At 39.3% G+C, this 11,652-nt stretch overlaps 1 protein-coding gene across 1 annotated transcript; it reads right to left on the bottom strand.

The window, feature by feature from the left end:
- Positions 1 to 4,395: 4,395 nt before the first annotated feature.
- LOC123972898 (cortexin-1) lies at positions 4,396 to 5,093 on the bottom strand. Its single transcript, XM_046052652.1, has one exon. The coding sequence runs from the start codon at positions 5,091 to 5,093 to the stop codon at positions 4,818 to 4,820; it is 276 nt and encodes a 91-aa protein (XP_045908608.1). The 3' UTR covers positions 4,396 to 4,817.
- Positions 5,094 to 11,652: the final 6,559 nt, after the last annotated feature.

Here is an 11,652-nt window from a genome sequence, read left to right as displayed (position 1 = left end):
CGACGGTCCATAACCCATTAACTCAGCATGGGTAACAAAGGAAACACTGGGCGTTAGTCTGCTGTTATACAGTTTACAATCTGAAGAGGTTTAGGCTTGAAATTGGCGTTTAATTAGCGCTGTAACGTACTGTAAACATGCATGTGTAGATTAAATGATAGTGTAGGCTTACTTTTAAAAATGGATAAATTATACCCACTAAGGAGTTATGCCACTATAGCCTGCTGTGACCATAGACTGTATATAAAGGCTGTGACCAGGAGAAAAGTGTCTAATGCAAGTTAAGGTTAGAAAACTAGATGTTGCTGCATTGTAACTGACACCCTTCTCCAGTTAAGCTTTTAGCGTTAACCTGTAATTTCTACTTGTGGTCACATTGGCAGCTTGTCAGCAAAATGGCCATAGTCTTTAAACTTAAGTTCACATGATGTGCAGTAACTTATGTATTATATTATTATTAGAGAAATGCTTGATTAAACCTACTGCCTCAGTTTGTGTCTCTCGTGTTATTGCACTCAAAAGATTATGCATGAGTAGCACAGCCACCCTGATAGATAAACCATTATATCTCATTACATTTCTTTATATTTGACCAGACACTGTACCTACTAACTTGTAGCAAACATAAAATGACTTGAGACACCTTTGAGAGGAAATGCAAGTGTACCTAATTGCATTTCCTCATAGTCCATTTTAGGTTATAGTCCACTCATGACAGACTTTTCCTGGGTTACCACTCTCTAGGAAAGCCTCTGATGACACCCACAGCAACAAACCCGGACACTTCCAGGACATCATAATTAGAAGGTAAACACAACTGTCATCCCAGTATGTGCACAGCCCGACACTCAAGTTCACAAACTTTACATTGAGGAAATGTGTGGGCTCAGTGTTTGACTGCTGTATCACAAATTCTAATGACACACACCACCTTAAAACACACACACACACACACACAAACACAGGCACACGCTTCTTCCAAACACATGCCAACACACACAGACACACACTCCAGTCCTCCTCACGCCATCATCCACTTAAATGGTATTGTCATGAAGCAGGTCGTCTGCTGCTGATTAACTTTTTTGTCATGCACATCAGTCCGGACCACAGCTGTGTTATGTGACAAGTATAGGTGTATTTTTCAGTCATGTACATGTAAAGTGTGTGAAAATGGACTTTGTGTGCACTGGGAGAGAGAGTTTCATGTGCATTTTACCATAGACAAACACAATTTGCATGTGTGTGTGGGCTGTGCTTAAATTGTGTTTGAATGCGCGCGCGTGTGTGTGTGTGTGTGTGTGTGTGTGTGTGTGTGTGTGTATTGTAAATCCAAGTGTGTTTCTGTGCATTTCTGTGGGATGGAGTCACATTACAAGAAAAATAGCATATACACACTCAGGAAGGTATTTGCATATTGTATGCACCTGCCTGGTGAGACACAGATGTCTTCTGCAAATACAGGAGAGTGAGAGTTAATCAAAGTAACAGACTTTTTACTCTATTTATTTTACTGTACTTTATTAAGGTACAGGTTTTCTTAATGTCTTTTTAAATAAGAAAGTAAAATGTGTATATTTCTGTTTTTGATTATTGCTATGCAACACACTTCTAATAATTAAAGTAACATTTAACAGTAACATTTATGTACGCCCTCAACAACAGTAATATTGTGACATGTTGGAAAAGTTACATATTAGAACAATTTCTGCAATGCATGTCAGGTCTGAGGTCATGTCTTTCTGTAATACAGCCTTATTTTCATATCTGCATGCATGCACGTGTGTGTGTGTGTGTGTGTGTACAGTATGTGAGAGGTTGATGGGAACTGAATGCCTTTGTTGTTTTATCAAGGAAGTAAATTGTCAGAACCCACTGAAGCAAAATCTGTCCTGTTAATTGCTGGACTAATGAGGTGGGGGTGTTACATCGTGTTTCCAATGATCTGTTGGAGCTTGTTGAACTGTAAACTGTAGAAGGAGTTTTTTTTTTATTAACAAAAGTCTGGCTGTGCACTGTTTGTGCTAGGTTTATGACCACAGATAACTTGCCCTGACTAATTTCCTCACTTATACCCTTTTTACTGACGTCAGAAAACAACATTAACATTATAATTAAGTTCTGTTCTATGTAGAAATACAAATAAATAATTAGCTATTTGAAATATGTTGATTAATACAGTATTGAAAGCTTGTTGCAGTTCAGGCAGATTGAAATGGTATAACTGAGGTTAACACTCAGAACAGAACAGAACAGAGCATGCTAACATGCTGAAGCTTAGCAGGTTTAATGTTTACTATGTACACCATCTTAGTTTAGCGTGTTAGCATGTTACATTAGCTAATTAGCACTGAACTGGTACAGTACACCTGAGGCGGATGAGAATGTCATTAGTTTTGCAGGTATTTGATTATAAACCAGAGTGTTGGACCCATGAAAATTATGACCTAGATAAAAAGTCACCAAATTTATTACAATTCATCCTGAAGGGGGCACATGAGTGTCTGAACCAAATGTATCCATCCCTACAATAGCTGTTGAGACATTTCACTCAGAACCACAGATGTCAGCCATTCCATTAGCATTTTTTATAAGTAATAAACTTTGAGCTAGCTAATACTAGATAATATCAGAGCAACGCTCCGATGAAAGTGCTGTGGAAATGGATTCTGTATATATAGTTAATCATTTATCCAGCGTAATGAGTTTTAAATTAAGGATTACTTATTACATAGGATGTGTAGGAACCCATTTGAGCACTGATTGATCCCCACAGTGATCAGTGGACTCGCACTTGTAGTTCTCCAGAGTCACAGCGAACCAGATGGCTAAGTTCCTGAGTGGAAGTGCTCACAAACTGAAGAAAAAGTCAGGGCGATCAACCAGGGAGGACAAAGCTGAAAAGGGAAATCAGTTTTGAATGATTAATGAGTCCCATGTCATTCTTACCTAAATGGCTTTAAATATTCCAAACTCTTGTTTAGTACCTTTTCTCTTCTTAGTGTGATGACCGTTGAAAACGCCTTCTAATGATAGAGAAGTTGGCTTTTATGTATGTATATTTCTCTTGTTCAATCAAGCAGAGTACTGTGATGAGGCTCTATGGTGGATTTCAGTCACTCAGCGTAGGGATATTTCATCCTGGGGGCGGAGGTAGTGGAGGGTGGGCTGACTCTGTGAGGGTCTCTTGTAAATGAACTGACTGTGTCTCTTTACAAGCCTCCAATTGATTATTGGATTGATTTCATTTGCTCTAAATCTTGCTAATATTGATTTTAAGGCAGCAGTGAGGACGGCCTTTTCTCAGTTAAAAGTTTCTGTGTGCTGCATTTGCGTGTGTACTGAATGTCTGTAAAGTAATGAAACTTTCTAAAATCAAGATGGAAGCTTTTATTTCTTAAAAAAAACTGAATGCCACTTTTTAAGAAACATTAGGAAAATATCTAATTTTAATAAGCAAGAGTCTACATCCAGGAAGTTGGACCATAAACAACAGTTTGGTATTAATAAACAGTCTTTTGTTCATCATTAAGGAAACAAATCAACTTTTTCACAAATCAGTAAAATATCATACCTAATGTTTGTTATAAAGAGCTGTTCATAGCCACATTTCAAAGGACAGTATAATAAGGGCAGAACCAATATTACAAAACAAGTGGCTAAAGGAGCAGTAACATCTATAGTATGAAATAGATATTAGCTTTTTTCACATTCCTACAGGCACTGTTGAACAGATTTGGCTGGTGCACTGGACGGGACCTAAAGGCAAAAAGGATTAGGCTGAGGAAATTGGTGTACATGCATTTCATAATCATAACTTTATATGACACATATTCAGTCAGCGCTGTGAACCTCCGCACTAATACTCATAAGCCTCTTAAAGGGACGGCGAATTGCAAAAACCCAAATAAAATGTGTTATGCATTATAAACTTTATGGGATAAATTTGAAATTTAGGACAGTGAATTTTGAAGAAAATAGAGTAATACAAAACACAGCTAAAGCTCAATTTCAGGAGCTAAGTGATTCCCTCAAATTATAGAGGCTTTGGTTAATTAAAAATAATCTTACCTGAGGATCACCTTAGAGGTGGTACAAATGCCTCGCATGGTTCACATTAAAAATAAATAAAAATAGGTTTCCAGTTCCAGAGATAAAATGACATCTTCTAAATGTTTAAAAAGCTCAGATGCAAAAGGAAAACTGACATTTTTACATTTTTAACAGTAAATCAACATAAAAAGTTGGCAGTCTTGTCTCTAAATCTGTAGTAACAGCACGTAGTAGTTCTGTCTAAATTACTTCCATGTCTGCCCTAAACTCAATTAATTTTCTCTTTTATTCAATCAGGACTTCTCTTGCAGCTGCTCTCTTCAGCCCTGGGATTTGTAAAAACATTACAGAATTACAAAACGGCATGATAAACGTAATGCTGCGATAGTGATCACTGTCTTCCTGCAGTGTTTGTCACTCTAAAAGCTGCAGCGTAACATTGTACACAGCATAAGTCTCCAATAATACTGATTACTGTTAATTAAAAATGGATGCAAGACTTCTGGTGTATCTGCTCATTTTCTCTCTGCCCTGCTGTGTTTAATCCTTATACAGGTACTGTTTAATGGTTTTTAAGCTGTTATCTTGACAGCTTGGATTACCCCAACAAAACAACATACTGCAGTTTCTTTAATTTTCAGGAGCTGAAACTTTGGAAATATAAGCTTCAAGCAGGGCATGCACCAAACAGCACCAATCATCACCAATCACCTCAAAAGAACCTTTACACATCCATCTCCTCGTCCTCCAATCATCCCTCGTCTTTACACCAATGCATAATCAAACTGCCCTCTGTCCAGCCCCTCCTTATGGTCCGTCCATGATGATGCCGGCATGCTGCTGTAGGGATCTAACAAGATACGGATGCAGCGAACAACGAGAAAGAGCAGCAGCAGTACCAGGAGGCCAACGAAACACAGGGCCGTTCCATGCTCGGGTTGCCCTGCCATGGGCTGCAGCACCACTGGGCCCCTGGGGAACCCGGGCGGAGCAGGGGAGGAGAGCTCATAGTCCACAACCCAGTAGTTGGAGTCACTCATCTTGGAAGTGAGGGAATGTGAAGGTTGAAATCGTTCACTTTTGAAGTTGTATTTTGCAGTCAGAAGCTCTGAGGAATGGCATGGCACTGCAGGGTCATGTTTGTTATTGGGTGTGACGTCTAAAGCCAGATGGAGATCACATAGTGAAATCTTGGAGATGTCAACAGATTGAACTGAACCCCAGTGTTTCCCGCAAGCAGGGCAAAGATATGTGTTAGTTCCAGCAGAAATAAGGGGCAAATCAGCAGTGCTAATTAATAAGCCCTCTGGTTAAGTGAGCAGCAAGTTGAGGCATGCTCAGTGAGGTTTAATTAGACTGATTGGTGTCCACGTGTCCCGCTCTTGTTCTCCTGCAAAGGCTCAGTTGCTCTAAAGAGAAACACAAAAGCTGAGGTGAGTTTGTCAATATTTTAAGTGTCATCCAATTGCAACCCTGAAGGGGCATTTATTGTGATTAAAAAGTGAAGTATAAATCTCAGTTGAGTGGCTGAAGATGTTCCATAGATCAGTCAAAGTGCAGGATGTAAATGATCCGTGTCGTGGTGGTTCAGAGAACGTTTTTGTATTGAATCACTTGAATGGTTTGGCCGTCATGCAGTGAGTTGTTCATTTACTCAAAGAGCTTCTGTTTTATTATATTTTCAGCTTTATCCGGAGTCACCAGGAACCTCTTCATAAGATACCTAAGAGAAAAAACAGTAAAGATAAGAACATGAGTAAGTGAGTTTCCAGCATGCAGAGGTTCTGAATGGAGGGAGAAGCTGGATAATTCAGGGGGTTCAGAGCTCAACAGGGGCCTTGGAACATGTCAAAGATCATAGTTTTTAAGTGTTTCAGAGCCCCAAGTGAGGTGGGGCTGCCAGCACATGTTGTAAGTGAAAAACAAAGTCTCACTTTAAAACCTTGCCTATCTTTTAATCTTTCTTGTGAGAAAAATAGCTGAAACAAGGCAAAAGCACTACCCTTCTCCCCCAAACTCAGGTACAGCATAGTATAAGATAAATAAATCAGACACTCATGAGAGAAGAGATAAAATGTGGAGAAATCCCTCAGAGAGTTGCTGCACTCTTGCACAGAAACACTCCATAACCCCTTTAATGGGCTGTGGAGTGGAGAGACATTTCCTGTGGTAGGTCGCACTCCTCAGTCAGCAGATTCTATTCCAGGAGGCTTGGTCTCCACCCCTTACCAACCCGTCGATCCTTGCAAAGACACATTGATAGCTGCCCTGCTCTCCGAATGATGGGACTAAAGGGCCAAGCAAAGCCTTAATAGGAGACATGAAGACATAATGAAAGAAACTGCCTGCCTCAGAATCAGTTATCAAATGGCCTGCGGTTACATCAAGCCGGACAGCTTAGGTAGCTGCATGTATAGAAGGAAGCTAAATTAAGACTCAATAGTCAATGAAGAGCCATAAAGTAAGCATGAAGTTTACACAACAGGACAACACATTAGTCAGAGTCAGTAAGTGCAAGCCACTTATAACAAGGCTGCTAATGAAGACTTCATAACCTTGCTTTTCCTGCACAGATGATTTTCTGTAGTTTTAGGACATGAAGACATGAAACAAAACAATACAAGACTGGAGATTTGTTTTCTCTTAAATCCTTTTGAGGTGCTTTATCCCATGACACACCTTCCTCACAAGTGTTGTGGACCCCAGTTTGGAAGTACAATGTCAACAATTGTCACAGAATCACAGTTTTACATTTAAAGCAGCAATAAAATAGGGTTAAAAAAAACTTTACAAAAGCTTGCCAATGATTTCTGACGACAGGAGGACATGCAGTGACATATGGCATCCCTCATGGCTCTAATACCTGTAATACCTCCCTTTTATACCTGTGGATTATGACAGCAGCTTTGAAAATGTCAAGGACTTCTTCAAATAAAAAGAGTGAAATGATGTTGTCTAACACAAACCCTGAATGCAGGACTACCAGGTTAAACAAAGCCAAGTAGCTCTGTCATGTAACTATTCTGATTGTATGCCATCTATAAATGTTAGATGAATAGCCTCATGTAGCATTTTAACATGGTTGCCTCTGCCTTTCTTTGTCCCAACTGGGAGTGGTCTCTGATTAGCCTACATCCTCAAAAGACTTTCTGTAGTTTGATGTTTATTCTTCTGGTAAAAAAGCAACATTTCTTGAAGAGAGAAATAAGTGAAATTAGTTTAAAGACATAGAAAGACAGGTAATTTAAAATTGTCTAAATGCTCTTAAAATAAATTAGAGAGAAGCAGATTATTTTATTTAACCATCACTTTTTAAAACGTAAACTAATCCACTATATTATGATTTAAGTGACAGCCTTGGGTGAATCAGCATTTCTATTGTGAAGGTTTGGTCCAAGAACTTAGAATAAAGTTGCCCTGATACCTTATTTGAAATCAGTATGTGATAGAAAAAACAATCCTGTGGGTAAACTTTTAACATTAATATTGCTTTATGGTGATGCTGTTTCCACTGTATGACATGTTAGCAGGACAGGTGGATCACATAAATAAGGGACATGATGTTTCTTTCTTTTAAAACATCACCTTGTTATAAATTTTTCACAGAATAGTTATCCCAATGTAATGTGACATGAAGTTACACAACAGGACAAAGTTACAGTCTGCATAGGAGACTGTAAACACGTGATTCATGAAGTGATTCATAAAATACCCTATGACCGGCAAGACACTCACAGCTCCACACTGACCCCTGCATACTAAAGTTCACTTTTAACAAACACATAATTTCAGTGACAAACAGGAGGATCAGATTAGAGAACTTACTTTCCGGCTGATATCACAGGTGAAGACGTGATCAGAAACACTGCGTGAGGATGCAGCAGCAACACCGTGGACGGGGTGAATGTCACATCCTACAGCAGCTTCTCTGCTTTGTCGAGAGCTTTAAAGCCCGCTCAGTTTGAGGGATCCGCCCTACCGCCCTCCCTCCCTGCCTGCCCACTTATGACTGTCCCTGCACACATAATCTTTTCGTTTGGATGAGTAAAGCGCCGATAGCCGCGTGTCTTCTGCATTATATAAGAGAAGCGCGTCGGGCGCGGACACTGAGGGGCCACTGCAGCCATGCAGCCAATTGGAAGTATAAAGTCGTATTATTTGTACGGAGGTTGAGAGGCTTGGGCAAAGACATAATGGCAATGAGTTTTGTTTTGTTTTTGTTTTCGAGGTTTGTTTACGAGTTTTCGATCAGTTTTGTTGTTGTTTACTCCAAAATAACCCCTCTCCTATTTTCTTAGATAATGATTCCGTATTAATAAAAATTAACTTTTGCACTTTGACACATGGAGGCCTACGGGTTGACAGGTGAGGAGGCATGAACAGTTGAAAAATGTCCATATATTAAGGCTGATTCCAGTATTTCTGGACCCATATAATTCTTCACCAGAAGGTTAGTCCTGGAAGTGTGGAGGTGGCTTTGAAACAGCATGATCAATTAAACTTAGCTTCATTTTAAGGGTCCATAATTTCCTAGAAAGTGAAAAAACTATGTAATCTGGTATTAATAATAGGGTTATAGATAGAAACAACGTTCTGAGACATTATAGTAGATGTGTTTTTTAGGAATTTCCTAAAAAGTATAATTGCTCCAATTAAATAAACTTGACTAAAATATAATTACACTATCAAACTATGAAAAGTACACAGTAGGCTGTATTCTTGGTGCCTTTAGGGTTGGGGGGACATTGAATCATGACCTCAATATTTTAAGCATGACCCCTCGCCACCCTCCAGTTTTGTTGAGTGGGTTGTAGTATTTTTTTATACAAATCAATTTAGTATTAATGTAAACAGAACAGATTAGAATCTGAAGGTTAAACTAAATGAGATCCGAACGATACACTCCACAAAATTATCAGGTAATAATGTATGTAACACCTTTAACCTTTTCAAAGCCCTTCAATTTCAGTTTATATTGATTCCCCTCAACTGGTGGGTTTAGGAGGCTCCCCCAGGTTGCGTGTCGAAGTGTCCTTGGGCAAGATACTGAACCCCGAGTTGCCCCTGGCGGCTATTCCGCCGTGTATGAGTGAGTGTGAATGTTAGTTTCCGTTTGAGCACTTAGGCTCAGTGTATGAATGTGTGTGACTGGTGAATGCAGATGTAGTGTAAAAGCGCTTTGAGTGGTCGAAAAGACTAGAAAGGCGCTATACAAGTACGGAGCATTTACATTTACATCATTGATAACAAAATAATAAAGCGTGGGCTACTTTACAAAGGAAGTCCCATAGATTGCATGTGGTTGGACTCATTACTATTACACTTGGGTGGGTTGTTTAAATTTATTTTGTTACATATCAGACTGCATTGCAAGTTTTGCTGAACTACAAGAAATTACATGATCAAGATGTGGAAAATAACAAATGGAGCAACCTGATAGCACCTGTTGCTAAGCTCCAGATGCTCACTGTGAGAAGTAATTAATTGACACAATTAAAACTGTACAAACACTAGGACAGACTGCAGTACTTACACATCGCCCCTCCCCGAGGCCGCATAGATCTCCCTGTAGGTTTAATTAATAGTCAGTGGACTGTAATACTGTCCTGAAGGGGCGCATAATGAAATCACACTAAGCAATGCTCCAGCAGGTCACCCAGTGGGGTCTCCACCCTGCAAGGTTAAGAAATCCAACATTTCCTATCTTTATTGTTACAGATGGCACATCGGGAGGTCAAGCTGTGACTCAGGTATCTGGACCCCATGACAGCAGGTGTCATTTTAGGCTGCAGCCACATCTCACCTCCTTCACCAGGACTGGCAGACACCTAACCATGGTCCAAACTCTAAACTTGATCTTTTGTAAGATTATTATAAATTATTATATATCTTTTGCTATTATTTAGTCACAATCATAGCGCCACCTACTGGCAACAGGAAATGTTTCTATACTTTGATGAACTTCTCTTAGCAAAATCAAAACATAGTTGGTACAACTCCTTGGGGATTACAGGGCTTGGTAATAAGTGATAAGTGAATTAATCTCTTGTGATAACTGTACCAAGTTCAGTCTCTTTTGTTTGAGGAGTTCCCCAGGAATTTTTGTCAACATGAAACAAGATAGAGGGAAAGAAGTCAGTGCCTTAGTAAATGTAAATGCTCCATATCAGTATAGCGCCTTTCTAGTCTTTTCGACCACTCAAAGCGCTTTTAAATTACATCACATTCACCATGCACACCCATTCATTCACTGAGCCTAAGTGGTCAAACAGAAACTAGCATTCACACATATTCATATATTGGCCTAACTAACATTCACCAGAGGCAATTCGGGGTTCAGTATCTTGCCCAGGGACACTTCGACACGCACCCTGGAGGAGCCGGGGATTGAATTGATCCGATTAACTGGCAACCCGCTCAAACTCCTGAGCCACAGTCGCTCATATAGTGAAACAATATTTTTTTAAAATTTAAATCAGTTTATCCATTGTGATCAATCATTACATAACAGTTTTTATAAAGCACAGAAATATCATGCATCAGCTTTTCCTGCTCCAAAAATGTTTAGCAATTATCGTTAAACAGATGACATTTATATTTAAGGGAATAGTTTGATATTTTGGGAAACACACTTTCGCTTTCTTGCAGAGAGAAGATAGCACTTGTTCAGCTGTCCACTAAATATGTAGCTGGAGCCAGCAGCCGGTTATCTCAGCTTTGCATAAAGACTGGAATCAGGCGAAGACTGCTGGCCTGACTGTCCAAAGGTGTTTGTTTAAAAGACAAAGACCCCGGTGTAAAAACATCAAGTTATACAGTGGTTAATTGTCGTGGAAATTATATTCTTGGTGTGGGGTTGAGCAAAGAATTGAGTTACAACAAGCCGTTGTCTTTGAAGAATTTATTTAACAAAAGACAATAAACAGAGAAGTACTTAAACACATATACAGCTGGTCCAAAGTCCTGCCCCCTATGGTGGCATCAGGCGTCTGGCCCCGAGCAAAGGGATGCATCATCATTTACACAGTCTAGGTTTCTATGTTTTGAACAGAGATCCTCTCTCAGCCTTGAATGAACATTCCAGGAGAGGAGAGGAACAACAAGAGAAGGAAACACCAAAACAATCTCATAGCTCTGACCTAAACCCTAGTAAATGTGGACAGACTAACATAAGGAGAGGAAAGGTTAAGAATAAAAAACACAATACACTTATATCTACTGTATAAGCCATAACAAGAATAGTAATAAAAATAAAAATATTTAAAAATCATACCTAAAAGATTAAATGTGAGAGGACACAATTTTCTGCCATAACATTAATGTGTTGGACTATTTCATGGCTGGGTGCAGTGACTTTCTGCGGTTTTCCTAGCCACCTCACAGTGATGAATACGCATGCTAAAATGCCAAATTATTCCTTTAAGAGAATACTGTACAAACACACCCGATATATTACATTAATATGTTTCACAAGCACGATTTTGATAGTGGGACCAATCATATATTTCCAAGCAATCATTGCCCTAAGTTGCATGATTTCGTGCATAGTTAAAAAAATAAAGTCTCAGGCACTCAGTCCTTTTTTACACTCAAGAGCGA

The sequence above is a fragment of the Micropterus dolomieu genome, linkage group LG06, assembly GCF_021292245.1.
Source record: "Micropterus dolomieu isolate WLL.071019.BEF.003 ecotype Adirondacks linkage group LG06, ASM2129224v1, whole genome shotgun sequence".
NCBI lineage: Eukaryota > Metazoa > Chordata > Actinopteri > Centrarchiformes > Centrarchidae > Micropterus > Micropterus dolomieu.
The sequence above is the reverse complement of the archived record's forward strand: the minus strand, read 5'-3'. Positions and strand labels throughout refer to the sequence as shown.